Below are 17,070 nucleotides of genomic sequence, written 5' to 3' on the forward strand. Positions count from 1 at the left end.
CGCCCTTTAGTTTTGTTGACGTTTTCCAGTAGGTAAGCTCTTAACCAGAGTTAAGATGCATAAAATGCTATCTACCTAACGGAGAATTTACAAATTACTATCACAAAGTCCTCAGAGGAGTTCAAGCGCTCACAAAAGATTAATATTGAAGACAGGAGGATATGACACTCTCTTCTCAATGAAAATTGATTTGTTTTGCTCCTGTATGTTTAGAGCATCCTAGTATTAGAAAACTAATTCTCAAACAAAACAAAACAACTCTCCTAGGACAATGTGGTGGTAAATATGCCAGCCACTCTTGAAAGAGCTAAAAGTTCAAAATGATTAAGATCTAGTTTCCTGGGATCCCTGGGTGGCTCAGCGGTTTAGCATCTGCCTTCGGCCCAGGGCATGATCCTCGAGTCCCGGGATCGAGTCCCACATTGGGCTCCCCATGTGGGGCCTGTTTCTCTCTCTCTCTCTCTCTCTCTCTCTCTCTCTCTGTCTCTCATGAATAAATAAAATCTTAAAAAAAAAAAAAAAAAAGATCTAGTCTCTTGGCCTCTGGGAACGTGAAATCAAGAGAAAGCAGATACATATTTTTCAAAAACCTTAGGAGCGTTAGCTAGATATATATGCAAAGTTATTACTACACAACAAAAAGTTCTTTTAAGAAAATAATTTTTGTTATGTACAAATCTTTAGAAAGAGGAACTTGATGAAAGGTCTGTTGGAGCATTCAATTTCTTCACTAGCAAGGCAGGGTCTTATTTCAGAGAAAACAGAAGCCACAAACATGAAATTCCTCACCTTCTCCTTACCCTTCCTTCCCCAAAATCTATCCAAAAAAGCATGTACCTAATTCACTTCTGTAAAGTGGACATGGCTTTTCTCTCTCCAGTTAGAGAATAATCTCACTTGATAAAGTTAATTGATAAATTAACTTCTTTCCTTTATTTTAAATCTTAATTTTCCTTGATGCAAATCTGCCATAACCAAAATGAAATTAAAAAGAAAAACAATAGTCCTTACAGATGATTTCATTTTTCTCACTTTCACCAATAAACTTTAAAAAGTACAATCCACTTACTCCATTACAAATTGACTGTCCTGATTACTGTTAACAATTGCATCAAAGACCTCCAAATAACCAAATACTAGACAATGTCCTTGTTTCAGTTCTCACCATACCCAATCTGTGTGTAATAACTGATGGTCATGACCTTTTTCTTGAAATTCACTTCCTTTGTTTCTGAGATACCTATCACCTGTAGTAAGTGATTCTTCTCATACCTTTCTGATGTTTCTGTACTGATTTTTCCTCCCCTGCCAACCCTTTAAAATGCTGCAGTGGTCTAGGGCTCCTTTCTTTTGTCCTACATGTTCTGCATGTTCTCCTAAAGCTTCACTTAATTTTTATCTGTTGCCAATTTCTAAATCTCCAGTCTCAACCTGTCTCACAAGCTTTAGACCACTACTGCCAATTGCCCTAGACATCTCAACCTGGATTCTCCTAGCACCTTTAATTTAACAGAAATGAGATTTTCTTCAATTTCTTCCCCTTTCTCCAGTTAATGCCATTACTGTCTCACCGGTTCTTAATCTAGAAGTGTTATTTGATTCTTCCCTCTTTCCTAACCCTCCAAATATTCACCAAGTCCTAATTATTCCTTAAAGTTCATCTCTCAAACATCTCCTAAAACCACTACCTTATTTCAGGTCATTACCAGTTCTCACCTGCACTATTACCATATACTTCTCTAACTGATCTTCCTGCTACAGATCCATCCTTTAATTAATGCACTTTCAATTTGCAGTATGGAAAACCTGTTTTAATTACTCTCTTGCCTAAACAGCTCCAACTGGTTGGTTGGTCCTACTGCCTAGACAAGTCATTAACCAAAGGACAATTTTTCACATTTTAACTCTACGAAATGTAGATCTGTGTTGTAAGTGGTGATATAATCAGCATATAGCCAGACAGCATGAACAAAGTACTCATTACCAATGCATATAAATACACTAACAGCACCAGAATCAAAATATAGAGAATTGGTGTTCATAGCCAATGGGGAAGAAATATTAAATAAAATGCTGAGGCATCTTTTATCCTAAAGAAACCAAATGGTTGTGAGAGAAGGTGGAGTACACAGTAAATGAGACATGTTCAGCTGGTTTCTCAAAGTGAGAATCAAGAACAGACATACTATCCTTAACTATAAATCTGCAATAGAGCCCAGCACCAATTTTTATAATTACGTTAATACTCATATAGATTAGCTTAAGTAATACTGTCCCTAATACTCAATACTAATACACAAAATTGACACTGAGTAAACTATACTACAGAACTGAAAAGTGATTCAGAATCCACACACATACAAAACCCTACTAGAATAAACCAGATCAGCAAAGTTGCAGAATACAAGGTTAATATATAACAATCAAAAGCATTTCTATGTGCTACCAGTGAATAATCTGAAAATGAAATTAAGGAAAAAATTCCATTTGCAATAGCACCAAATAAAAACAAAATACTTAGGAATAAATTTAACAACAAAATATAAGGCTTGTGCAATGAAAACTGCATAACAAAGAGAAGGTAATTAAGTAAAACTTACATAACTAGAAAGAAGACATCCCATGTTTCTGGATGTTAACATTTGTTTTTTTTTGTTTGTTTGTTTTGTTAGGATGTTAACATTGTTAAGAGCACAATATTTCCTAAATGGAGCTACAGATTCATTACAGTATCAAAATTCCAGCTGCATCTTTTTTGCAAAAACTGACAGACTGCTCCTAAAATTCATATAGAAGAACAAGAAATTGGGATACCTAGGTAGCTCAGTGGGCATCTGCCTTTGGCACAGGGCATGATCCCCAGGTCCTGGGATCAAGTCCTGCATGGGGCTCCCGGCGGGGAGCCTGCTTCTCCCTCTGCCTATGTCTCTGCCTCTCTGTGTCTCTCATGAATAAATAAAATCTTTAAAAAAAAAATAAGAACAAGAAATCCAGAATATCCACTGAACATTAAAAAGAAGAAAACCAAAAGACTCACACGTCCCCATTTCAAAAGTTAACACAAAGTAATAATAATAGAGACATTATGATACAGGCATAAGGACACAAAAGTGAAATAAAATTGAGAGCACTTGGGTGACTCAGTGGTTGAGCGTCTGCCTTTGGCTCAGGTCATGACCCCAGGGTCCTGGAATCAAGTCCCACATCAGGCTCCTCACAAGGAGCCTGCTTCTCCCTCTGCTATGTCTCTGCCTCTCTCTGTGTGTCCCATGAATAAATAAATAAAATCTTTAAAAAGGAAAGGAAAAAGGAAAGGGGAAGGAAAGGGGAGGGAAAGGGAAAGGGAAAGGGAAAGGGAAAGGGAAAGGGAAAGGGAAGGGAAGGGAAGGGAAGGGAAGGGAAGGGAAGGAAAGGAAAGGAAAGGAAAGGAAAGGAAAGGAAAGGAAAGGAAAGGAAAGGAAAGGAAAGGAAAGGAAAGGAAAGGAAGAAAAAAGAATATTGAGAATCTGGAAACAAATCCTTACATTCACGTTCAACGGATCTTTGAAAAGAATGTCAAAACAAATCAACAGGGAAGAAGTTTTTTAACAAATGGTTCAAGGAAATTGGTATTCACATCTTTAAAAAAAATGAAGCTGGACACCTACCTCATCACATGCAAAAATTAACTCAAAATGGATTATAGACTAACCCTAAGAGGTAAAATTACATAATTCTTAGGAAAAAAAAAACAGAATTTGTGTCACTCTGTGTTAGGCAACATTCTTTGATAGGACATCAAAAGCACATGCAAAACAAGAAAAAGGATAATTAGACTTCATCAAAATTAAAGACTTTGTGTTTCAAAGAACATCATCAAGTCAAAGAACAACCCAAAGAATAGGAGAAAATAATTGCAACCCACAAAGCTGATAGAGAACTTCTAACCATACCACATAAATAATTTAATTTTTTACATGGGCAAAGGACCCGAATAGACAGTTCTCCAAAGAAGGTATACAAAAAGCTAATAACTACATAGAAAAGATGCTCAACATCATTACTCATCAAGATAATACGAATCAAAACCGCAATGAGATACCACTGCACACCCACTAGAGTGCTTATAACCAAAAAGACAGACAAGTATTGGTAAAGATGTAAAGAAACTAGAACCCTCACAGCTGCTGGTGAGACTAAAAGGGTGCAGGCTCTTTGCAAAACAGTTCAGCAGTTTCTCAAAACCTTAAACACACAGGTGTCATCTGACCTGGCAATTCCACTCCTAGATATGTAACCAAGAGAAATGGAAATACATGTCCACACAAACCCTGTAAATGAACATTCACTGCAAATAAAAACTGTAACAGCAAAAGGTGGAAACAATCCAAATGCCTATCAACTGATGAACGGATTAACAAAATCATATAAATATCCACACAATGAAACACATTTTGGCTGTAAAAAGGAATGATACATGCTACAACATGGATGTACCTGAAAACATTATGCTAAGTGAAGAAGCCAGACACAATAGGCCATATATTATATGGTTCCATTTATGTGAAATGTCCAGGATAGGCAAAATAAAAACATAGAAAATAGATCAGTGGTTGCCAGGGGATGGAAGGGGGAGGAGGAAATGGGAAGTGAATGCTAACTGGTATGGGATTTCTTTTGGAGGTAAAAAAATTTCTAAAATTAGGCAGTTGGTGATGATTACATGTTCTATGGGGTAGGGGGAAACCACTAAATTGTAGAACTTAAAGGGTTAATTTTAATGGCATATGATATATTTCAATAAGGCTGTTATTTTTTTTAGTGACTCCAAAGACTTAATAGGAAATTGTAGGAATACCTTAACACAATGTATTTCAATTATATTTTCCTTATGTTTACACAAGATTGATAGATATTAAAAAGCTGTATTACAATTGGTATAAAATAAAAATTTTACATGTTAAGTACATGGGGTTGTCAAGAAACAGACCATAAGGGCTTTATCTGTCATGTTTGGAACCTATAAACAAGTATGTTTCAATCTTTTTTTTCTATCTTGGCCCAAAGCTTCTAAAAATCTCCATTAATAAAAGCAACTCACTAGAGCATTAATTCTCCTTCCCTTCATTTCTTCTTCAAGAAGAATTTAAAATTTTTAAAGATTATTTATTTATTAAGAGAGAAAGTCGCAGGAGGAGGGACAGAGGGAGAGAGGCAGACTCCCTGCTAAGGGCAGAGCCAGACCCCAGAACCCAGATATCATGACCTGAGCCAAAATCAAGAGTAGAACACTCAATCAACTAAGCCACCTTAGTGCCTTATTTATCTCCCCATGTTCCTAAGATACCATCATTCTTGAGGAGCATCTCAAGAACTGGCTGCCTTCTATACATCTAAACCATCACTGGTATGACCAGCAGCTGGTCCTGGGAGAAAAGAAAAGAAGAAAAATGATGCTTTAACCTACAAGAAAAGTATATGAAAAGAACTAATAAGGAAGGATGAATAAGCACTGCTGTCCCAAAGTAAAGCCATAACCATTCTAGCACCAAGGGAAATAGCTTTCGTCTCCCCACATTTCATCATAAATTAAAACCTGCCATGCCATGTATCCAAACATAGTTTCCTGATTTAATAAAAATTGAAATCCTACAATACAAAAGACAAATTCTAAGAAAAGTGACTCCAAAGAAAACAATCCAGAGAACAGGAGAGAGCTTAAAAAATAAAGTCTAATTGATATACATAGAAAAAGTCAAGGATCAAGGAGGCTCAGTCAATTAAGCATCTGATTCTTGATTTGGGCTCAGATTATGATCTCAGGGTTGTGAGATTAAGCCCCATGTTAGGCTTGCGCTGGGCATGAAGGCTGCTTAAGATTTTCTCTCCTGCCCCTCCCACCTCTGCGTGAGCTCTCGGGAAGGGAAGGGAAGGGAAGGGAAGGGAAGGGAAGGGAAGGGAAGAAGGGAGGGAGGGAGGGAGGGAAGGAAAGGAAAGGAAAGGAAAGGAAAGGAAAGGAAAGGAAAGGAAAGGAAAGGAAAGGAAAAGGAAGGAAGGAAGGAAGGAAGGAAGGAAGGAAGGAAGGAAGGAAGGAAGGAAAAAAAGAAAGAAAGAAAGAAAGAAAGAAAGAAAGAAAGAAAGAAAGAAAGAAAGAAAGAAAAGAGAAGAGAAAGTGAGTTAAGGATCTGTTGAATCCATAAATTAAAAATACAATGTGAAAAAGGTACAGAGCTCAACAATGAACTCCTGAAAATTAAAAAAAAAAAAAAAAAAAGAAAAAATATTTAATTGAACTAAAAGAGTAAGTCAATGGAAATGTTCCCAGGCAGGGTGTCTGGGTGGCTCAGTCGGTTGGTTTGGTTAAGTGTCTGCCTTCAACCAAAGTCATAATCTCAAGGTCCTGGGATCCAGCCCAGAGTCCTGGCTCCTTGCTCAGCAGGGAGGCTGCTTCTCCCTCTCCCTTTGCTCCTCCCTCTATTCTCTCTTTCTCTCTCTCTCAAATAAATCTTTAGAAAATGGAAAGAAAATGTCCCCAGAGTACTAGGAGCAGGTAATCAAGGAGAGAGAAAATATAAAAGAAGCCTTCAACAAAAGATAATGCAGAAGGCAAAATTATTTTTTTGATCCTATGTATATTTTCACTCAAAAATTTGATTTTGCATACTGCTCTGAAACATGCCCTTTTACTTCAACAATATATCAGGAACATCTTTCTGTACCTAGCAATTAAATTTCTTTAACGTCTTTTTTACTTATTTTTGCTGCCTAATATTTTTTCACTGATATATATTATATTAACTTCAGGTGTACAACAGAATGATTCAATATTTGTTTTTGTTTTTTTTTCTTTTGCAATATTTGTATATATTGCAAAATAATCACTACAATGTCTTGTTAATATGCATCACCATGGTTACAAAACTGTGATGGGAACTTTAAGCAACTCTTAGCAACTTTCAAATATGCAATTCGATATAATTAACTAGAGTCACCATGATGTACTTTACTTTACATCTTTGTAACCTATTTACTTCATAACTTCCATAGTACCTTTTGATCCCTTCACCCATTTACCACCACTGCCCTCTCCTCCCTGCCCAAACACCAATCTGTTCTCTGTATTCATTAACTCAGTTTTTTGTTGTTGCTGTTTTAGATTCCACATGTGAGATCATACAGTATTTGTCTTCCTAACTTACCTCAGTAGCATAATGTCTTCAACATCCGGGACACCTGGGTGGCTCACGGGTTTAGCGCCTGCCTTCATCCCAGGGCGTGATCCTAGAGTCCCGGGATTGAGTCCCACATGGGGCTCCCTGCATGGAACCTGCTTCTCCCTCTGCCTATGTCTCTGGCTCTCTCTCTCTCTCTCCCTGTGTCTCTCATGAATAAATAAATAAAATCTTAAAAAAAAAAATGTCTTCAACATCCATCTATGTTATTGCAAATAGCAAGATTTAATTCTTTTATATGGCTAAATAATATTGCATTGCATGCTTATCCCACATTTTCTTTATCCACTTATTCATCAGTGAACGCCTAGTTGTTTCCATATGTTGGTTATTATAAAAAATGCTGCAAAGAACAAGGGGATGCATATAGTGTTTTGAGTTAGTGTCTTCATTTTCTTTAAATACCCAAAAGTAGAATTGCTGAATCTTTGGTAGTCCTATTTTCATTTTTTTTTGTTAAGATTTGATTTATTTATTCATGAGAGACACAAAGAGAGGCAAAGACATAGGTTGGGGAGAAGCAGGCTCCCTGCGGGAAGGCCAATGGGGAACTCAATTGCAGGACCGCAGTATCAAGACCTGAGCCAAAGGCAGATGCTCAACCACTGAGCCACCCAGGTGCCCCCCTATTTTTAATATTTTAGGGAACCTCCATACTGTTTTTCATAGTAAATGAACCAATTTACAGTTTCACCAGCAGTATACAAACGTTCCCTTTTCCCTACATCCTTGCCAACACTTACTATTTCTTGTCTATAATAGCCATTCCAACAGGTGTGAGGAAAGTTACTTTTTAAATAACAAAAGAAAATTTCCCAGGAACAAAGGGAAATAGGAATCTTCAAAACAACTGGACTTTCAAAGTACTGATTTTTAAAAATCCTAAATTCACAGAAAATTGCATAACTGACAATAGGAGATCACAAATTTCCAAAGACAAAAATCAAGTTACCTACAAGAAAATCAAACTTGGGGTGCCTGGGTGGCTGCGTCTCAAATTTTTTCTATGAAGAGACAAAAAAATCTGCTTAAGAAGAGGCTAGGAATGCTAACCTAAACACCATGTAACATATGAAACCCTAACTGCCTAAAGAAACAGAGGACTAAAGTAGCAGGTCTTCAGGTATGTTCCCTGGGGGTCTACAAGGTCATAGCTAGTTTTAAAATAATATTAAGGGGTAAATAAAAAATTTTTTTAAAAAGGGATCCCTGGGTGGTGCAGCGGTTTAGCGCCTGCGTTTGGCCCAGGGCGCGATCCTGGAGACCCGGGATCAAATCCCACGTCGGGCTCCCAGTGCATGGAGCCTGCTTCTCCCTCTGCCTATGTCTCTGCCTCTCTCTCTCTCTCTGTGACTATCATAAATAAATAAATAATTTTAAAAATAATAATAATAATATTAAGGGGCACCTGGATGTTTCAGGCAGTTAAGCATCTAACTGGATCTTAGCTCAGGTCTTGATCTCAGGGTCATGAGTTCAAGCCCCATGTTAGGCTCCATGCTGGACATGGAGCCTACTTAAAAATAAATTTATCTGCCTTTCTCCCTTCTCATTCTCCCACAAGTTTACAGTGGGATTTTCCAGAGGCTAAGTAATATGTTATGATTTCACTCTGAAAACTAATGGTATATGAACATATGTACTCATTTTTACATTTTCTCAGTTTTCATTTTTAACACAGTAAATATTGGAGATAACCCACATAAAAGTTCTTGAGGTCTTCAATAATTAAAGAGTGTAAAAGGGTCCTGAGACCAAAAAGTTTGAGAATCACTGAACTAGGATATACTGTGACAATGTTCTAAATATTTTTTAATGTATGCAAATAACCACTTTTGTTTATTCCTCTCCAACAAGCAGCAATAAAACTCTTAAAAACTTAAGATAACATCATATTCTTCTGCTTGTTTTTTAGAAACAAAAATATAAGAGATGATTTAGACAACTGTTAAAAGTGGAAAAGACTGAAACCTAGAAAAAAACAGAAAAAAGGAAACTCAGGACAAACTTGACTTTGAGAAGGATTCAATCCTCAATGACTATTCTTGTCACTAATCTAAGGGAAAAACAGTGCCCATCATTTTCATTATAATCTAAACCTTTTTTTTTTAAAGATTTTATTTATTCATTCATAGAGACACAGAGAGATTGAGTCAGAGACCCAAGCAGAGGGAGAAACAGGCTCCATGCAAGGAACCCAACATGGGACTCGATCCCAGGTCTCCAGGATCATGCCCTGGACCAAAGGTGGCCCTAAACTGCTGAGCCACTCGGGCTGCCCTAAATCTTATTTCAGTTTTAGAAAGTACCTGGAAAGTCATTTACTTCCAAGGAAGTGAAAAAAAATCCATCTTTATAATATCCCTAAATAAGATGATCATGCAGCCTCTGCTTGAACACTTCGTTGAATGGAGAATTTTCTCTCACAACACCTAAATGCAATTTTATTTTTTTTTAATTTTTATTTATTTATGATAGTCACACAGAGAGAGAGAGAGAGAGAGAGAGAGAGAGAGGCAGAGACACAGGCAGAGGGAGAAGCAGGCTCCATGCACCGGGAGCCCGACGTGGGATTCGATCCCGGGTCTCCAGGATCGCGCCCTGGGCCAAAGGCAGGCGCCAAACCGCTGCGCCACCCAGGGATCCCTAAATGCAATTTTATATAGCCTTTAATAGTCCACAAGTTTGGGATCCCTGGGTGGCACAGCGGTTTGGCGCCTGCCTTTGGCCCAGGGCGCAATCCTGGAGACCCGGGATCGAATCCCACGTCGGGCTCCCGGTGCATGGAGCCTGCTTCTCCCTCTGCCTGTGTCTCTGCCTCTCTCTCTCTCTCTCTCTCTCTCTCTCTCTCTCTGTGACTATCATAAATAAATAAAAATTAAAAAAAAAATAGTCCACAAGTTTCCCAGACTACAAAGTTCTACTACTTTATTAACCACCAATTTAAAATATCTTAAATATAAGTGTGATGAAAACAGTGCTAAAATATTTTTCCTTTCTCAAGTATTTCCTTTGCACAACTCCTAGTGATGTTTTCGTAAGAACTGGTAAATTTCTAATCTTGACCCTAGAACAGAATCTACCACTTCTCAACCCTGGCTATAAAACAAAATCAAGTGGGAAAATTTTTTAAATAGAAAAATATACACCCACCAAACCTGGAATTTGGTATCTCTGGGATATGAGTTCCAAGAAACTGATTTTGTTTGTTAGGGTTTTGTTTTTTGAGGGGGCTTTAAGCTCTACAAGTGATTCTGGTGTTTATGTAATGTCAATTAGAACTATACGGACTAGTCAGCAAATTTTTTAAAGATTTCTTTATTTGGGTGAATGGAAGGACAGAGGGAGAGAAAATCTCAAGCAAACCCCCACTGAGCATGAAGACTGACATAGGGCTTGATCCCAGAACCCTAAAGATCATGCCTTGGGTGGAAACCAAGAGTCAGATCCTTAACCAAGTGTGCCACCCACGTGCCTGGGCTGCTCAGCAATTTATAAAACATCCCAGGGTGTTTTTTGTTCATAGGCTTCATGATACTTGGGCGATTCTTTGTTCTATATAACCACTCTTCTGGAAAATGATTTTGTAAATAAATAATATACATTACACCTAGAGTTTATAAAGTGCTGTCTCCTTTATTTCCTTCTTGACCCTGGAGCAATCCTGTGAATAATAAGGCAGGTAACATTATTATTTAGTAGATTAAAAACAAAACAAAACACAAAACCTAAAGCAACTGCAGAGCTCCAAGTTAAAAGCATATCCTAATCTTCTGAGTATATATGCAGTACTCTCTACTAGACAACAGCCTTCCCATTTTCCCACCCCCCACCACAACCAAAAAAGTTTAGAGTTTTTACTGCAATATAAACTTCACTAGCAGGGGTAGAGAAAAACAAAAGCTCATATTTAGTTTGTTTTTATCACCTGACAGAAATCAAACAAATTCAACCCACTCTTGCTATGCCTGCTTTAGGCCACTTTTTTCCCTAATTTTTATTTAACTGATTTTTTTCATTTGAGGTAATTGTAGATTTACATGCAGTTGTGAAAAATAATACATTCCATGTAACATTTACCAGCTCTCCCAAAAGGTAGCATCTTTAAGAATGATAGACTATCAGAACCAAAATATTAACATCAATACAGTCAAGCTACCAGTATTTCCAACGTCAAAAGGATCCCTCACATTGCCCTGTTCCCCTAATCTTAGGCAATATTTGGAAGTATAAGCTCACTAATTCCTTACTCAGCTTTATCCATTCAAAATATCAGAAATGTCTTCACAAACCACAAAACAAAAACAAAAACTTTATATCACAAAGTACTGGTGGTCAGGACTGTCACAACACAATATAAGATTATTAAGCCACTTCTACAATATTCCTTGCAGGATGGAATTTTCTTTTTTTTTTTTCTTTTTTTTTTTTTTTAGGATGGAATTTTCAAGGTAAGGCTGCAGTTCTAGCTTTATGAAACAAAAAAAATTTTTTTTATTTTAACATGCATACTTAATGATTCTATTTACATGAAATTCTAGACAAAATTGATCTAAAGTGGAAAAAATCAGAACTTTTGCTGCAGCAGAGAATGGCTAAAAAGACTAAATTTGAGCTTTCTGGGAAAAGAAAAATAGTCTATACCATGATAAGGGTTGAAGTTTCACAGGTATATCCATTTGTCAAAACTGTACTGGCATTAGGCAACATTTCCTTAGATATGAAATCAAAAGCACAAGTAAAACAAGAAAAAGGATTAGATTTCATCAAAATTAAAGACTTTGTGTTTCAAAGGACATCAAGTGAAAGAACAACCCAAAGAATAGGAGAAAATAATTGCAAACCACAAAGCTGATAAAGGACTTCTATCCACACCACATAAAGACTGCTTACAACTCAACAGTGAAAACACAATAATACAATTTTTAAATGGGCAAAGGACCTGCTTGAAAAGATGCTCAATATCATTACTCATCAGGGTAATACAAATCAAAGCCACAATGAGATACCACTGCACACCCACTAGAGTGCTTATAACCAAAAAGACAGACAAGTATTGGTAAAGATGTAAAGAAACTAGAACCCTCACAGCTGCTGGTGAGACTAAAAGGGTGCAGGCTCTTTGCAAAACAGTTCAGCAGTTTCTCAAAACCTTAAACACACAGGTGTCATCTGACCTGGCAATTCCACTCCTAGATATGTAACCAAGAGAAATGGAAATACATGTCCACACAAACCCTGTAAATGAACATTCACTGCAAATAAAAACTGTAACAGCAAAAGGTGGAAACAATCCAAATGCCTATCAACTGATGAACGGATTAACAAAATCATATAAATATCCACACAATGAAACACATTTTGGCTGTAAAAAGGAATGATACATGCTACAACATGGATGTACCTGAAAACATTATGCTAAGTGAAGAAGCCAGACACAATAGGCCATATATTATATGGTTCCATTTATGTGAAATGTCCAGGATAGGCAAAATAAAAACATAGAAAATAGATCAGTGGTTGCCAGGGGATGGAGGGGGGAGGAGGAAATGGGAAGTGAATGCTAACTGGTATGGGATTTCTTTTGGAGGTAAAAAAATTTCTAAAATTAGGCAGTTGGTGATGATTACATGTTCTATGGGGTAGGGGGAAACCACTAAATTGTAGAACTTAAAGGGTTAATTTTAATGGCATATGATATATTTCAATAAGGCTGTTATTTTTTTTAGTGACTCCAAAGACTTAATAGGAAATTGTAGGAATACTTTAACACAATGTATTTCAATTATATTTTCCTTATGTTTACACAAGATTGATAGATATTAAAAAGCTGTATGTAAAAGGTGAATAATGGAAAGTGACTGCTAATGGTTACAGATATTCATTTTGCACTGATAAAAATATTCTGAATTAGATCATGGTGATGGTTGCACAACTGTGAATACACTAAAAAAGTCAGTAAATTATACCTTAAAAGGGTACATACGTGTGAATTATTTACATATGATATATGCATTATCTCAATAAAGCTATTATTTTAAAAGTATATGGTTAATATATGTAAATTTTACCTAAAAAAGCTTTTTAAAATCATAAAAACAATGGAGTGCAGAGTGCAGCGATATAGATGAAACCTACATGAATACAAAAAAGTTTATTATACTATTCTGTTCACTTTATGTTTCTAAATTTTCCTCAATAAAAAAATTTTTAATATAAAAATAAACATTTTTTAAAAAATAACAAAGTAAACTAACTTTGTCAACATCCATTTTTGTTGTTGTTTGACAAAGGAAACAGAATCAGATAACTAAAAGATCAGAGAAGGGGTGCCTGGGTGGCTCGGTTAAGCTTCGGACTTCTGCTCAGGTCATGATCAGGGTCCTGGTAGGGAACCCCAGAGTTGGGCTCCACGCTCAGTGGGGAGTCCACTTCTCCATCTCCCTCTGTCACATCCCCTCCCATGCTCACAGGTGCGTGTGCACCTCTCAAGTAAACAAAATGTTAAAAAAAAAAAAAATAGAAAAAGGTTAGAGAATTTGCTATCTTTTCATTTTTTGGCAGGGATACAACAGAAGACTTGATGTGAGGCAAAAATGAAGACTACTTCATCTTAAAAATGTACAGAGAATTTCAATCCTTAGTTCCAAGATAGTTCCCTTCCCTTGGGTTCTGATGGTTTCCATGGTTATGAGATCCAACAATTCCTAATATATGGATGCAATACCCTCTAATACTATGCTGTCTAATACAGCAGCCACTAGCTACATATGGCCATTTAAAGCTTAGTTTTATAATGAATTAAATTAAATTATAAATTCAGTTCTCAGTCATACCAGTTACATGTCTAGTGTTCAACATCCATATGTGACTATGGGCTAACATAACTGGATAGAGCATAAACAGGTCACTGCCATCAGTGGAAAAAGTACTATTGAACAGCACTAAACAGGTAAATAAAAAATCTCCACAAACCTATACACTCCAATTTAGGGTTGTTACACAGTATTTTACTGTAATAAACAAATCCTGAAAAACAAGGGAAACAAAACATAAAAATATCAACCAAAGAATATCATTCATGGAAGTTTAGACTAACTAAAACAGTAGTTAAATTTTACTTTCAGAACCACCTAGCTACAGATGTTGACCATGACAACTCTTCAGAGGCAAATTTCCCCATCTGTTAAAAATTATTAGTATACCACCAGTTTCCTAAAGTCAGATATAAAGATTATGCTGAAATAAGAATAAAGCAAATTACACTTTCAGTTAAGGATCTAATGAAAGGTATATTTATAAATCAATGACATCAAAGAATTTATGACCCATTCCAAAATACACAGAATAAAATCCCTTTCCAAACTGAACTTTGAGGCAACCAGCATAATTAAAAAGATCATTAAATATATTTTGTTTCACTAGAAAAAAAGTTTAACCAGATGACTTCTACACTTCTAGTTCTAAAACTGTGTGCATTTCATTCTGATTAAGTATAGATTTCTGTTAATGCCATTAACATGAATATGCAGCATCAGGAAACAGGTGCATTCTTAATTCAAATATTTCAGAATATTTTTAGCACTTTAAAAAAAAACTGAAGGTGAGCAAACTTAAAATGTGCATTCGAATATATTTTTATATTTAGAAACCTAAAAAAACAAGAACAGAATTTCACCTTGTATTCCCTCTCAAGCTTTACTGCAAATGGCCAGAGTGTGAATAACATTATAAATATCAATGATAGAATGCTCTATGTTAAGAAATTTAAAATCAACTCTTTCCTTGCCAAAACTACAGGGCACCTAAAGCTGTTAGTCAAAATGGCTCCCCGTAAAGCTGGACAAACCTTTGAAAAAGGTCACTTAATGCAAGTGTATTTTACTTTACCCTCGTAAAATACTCTCAAATTCAGTCTTTGCAATCTACTGCCCAAAACAAAACAAAAAGGAATTCTCAAGAGAGAATGAAAACATGGAAATGAAACCAGCGCGCAGGCAAGGTATACAGAGGGGTCACATGGAATCAATACTGAGGGAGAAAGTTACTACTACCGGAGCATCTGGAGTCCAATTAATTCAGGCACTATTTACATATTTCTAGTTCTGTACTGACCTCATGTGGTGCTTTCTTACGTTATCCACAGGCCTACGTAGGTCTGCATATTTGAATTTGTAAATGGTTCTAACTACGCTTAAAGTGAAATGTTTTCAAGCATAGAATAACATTCCATATCCCTTCTCCCATTGTTCACGAACCCTCTCTGTTCGTCAAATCACCCCGATAAATCCATCTGTTCCCTCTAGTTGCTTCCAAAGAAAAAATTCTAGCAACCAAAGACACCAGATTGTAAAACACACACACACAGAGTTAAGAGTTCTGGCACTACCAAAATATGTTAAGAAATCTTGGCAAATCAGTTAAAAATCCCTTGAACCGTAATTACCTCAGTTGTGAAAATGAATAATACATATCTACGTCCGAGCAGGGAATAGGAGTTAGATTTCATTGTGTCTCTCCCCCTTCTCACACTTTCCCTCCCACTTGTCCCCTTTACAGCTTTCGGGGTTTGCTTCCAGGCTCCACTTAGTGTTTCACTTATCCTGGTACTCCATCCTGCCCTTCTACTCCAGCCCCTTACTCCAATTCCATACAATTCCACCACCCCCTGGTTCCAAACTGCTACTTCCCTTCGCGCCCCCTAAGGTCCCAGGCAGCCCCTCCACTCAGCTCCCCACGTCTCCCTCAGTCCGCATTTCCTAACGGCTCCTCCTCTCGGCTCCCCACCCCCTCATCACCAGGTTCATCCTGCCCCTCCAACCGTCTCCCGCCCCCAGGTTCCTTCCTGCCCCTCCAAACACAGCTTCCCCGTCTCAACGTTTTATCTTGGTCCTCTAACCGACTTCCCTGATGCCTCGCTCGCTCCCTATTTTCTCCGACACCTGACTACTCCATTCTGTCCATTCTTTTCAACATACACATAAATGCAAGGGACCCGCATACACACACTGGAGATCCCACCCCCACTTCGATCCTCCATCTTTCCCTTTTATACTTGCTTCCTTTCTTCCCTCTTTCCCCCCCGCCCGCCCCCACCTCCTCCGGAAGAGCCTGGTTCCCAGGCCAAGGTCTCTCACCTCATTCGGTCACTTCAGTGGTGCCAACCGCTTCATACAGGAAAAAACAACCAATCACGTCCCCTCGGGCGCTTCCCCTGCGAGTCCAAGCACTTACTGGGCACCCGCCCCACCGGGCACCCCGCACATGCACACGCACAAACCGAGGTCCTGGGGACGAGGGTTGAGAGTAGAGCGAGCCTTCTTACACCGGCCTCAAACACAGCCCACTTCGCTACAGCCCTTCGCCATTTTGGTTTCCCGCGGACTGCCGGTGCATTCTGGGAGCGCGGAGCGACTCCGGTGCCGAATGGCAGCTCTCCAGGGCTGCGAGGGGGCGGGGACTGCGCCGCGAGCGCGGAAGGATACGGCGCGCTGCGGCCCTGGCCGGGGCTGAACAAAGAGGGACTCTTTAACGCAGCGGTGCAGACAGGTCCTTCCGCCGCCGGCGCTAACACAATAGTGGTCGCTGCGCTTCTGGCGGTCGGCTGTCTTACTGCTGTTTCTCTGTCCTATAAAGGAAAGCGTCGTGTCCAGTCTGCACCGTGCATTTTTTTTTTTTATCCTGAGAAATGCGGCAGTGCTCTGTACTACGTCTTGTCTTGCCGATTTCCTCCTGTAACCTTAGATAAAGCACGTTTCTTCTATCTTCACCTTGCAGCCTGCTGTTAGAATTGCCTTCAGCGAGCAGATCCTGGATGTCAGAATTAAATTGTGCTCGGCGATTATTGTCCAGTCCCAAA

The 17,070-nt window shown here is 38.1% G+C and overlaps 1 protein-coding gene across 2 annotated transcripts in view; it reads right to left on the bottom strand.

Annotated features, from left to right (window-relative positions):
- MTF2 (metal response element binding transcription factor 2) overlaps positions 1–16,595 on the bottom strand; it is a 63,028-nt gene extending 46,433 nt beyond the window's left edge. For both annotated transcript variants that reach the window (XM_041749585.1, XM_041749584.1), the window contains exon 1: positions 16,349–16,595. Coding sequence is in view for 1 of the 2 variants with exons in the window: in XM_041749584.1 (XP_041605518.1) it covers positions 16,349–16,353 (5 nt within the window). In the remaining variant the exon portion in view is untranslated. The remainder of the gene's footprint in view (positions 1–16,348) is intronic.
- Positions 16,596–17,070: the final 475 nt, after the last annotated feature.

The sequence above is a fragment of the Vulpes lagopus genome, chromosome 3 (genome assembly GCF_018345385.1).
Source record: "Vulpes lagopus strain Blue_001 chromosome 3, ASM1834538v1, whole genome shotgun sequence".
Lineage (NCBI taxonomy): Eukaryota > Metazoa > Chordata > Mammalia > Carnivora > Canidae > Vulpes > Vulpes lagopus.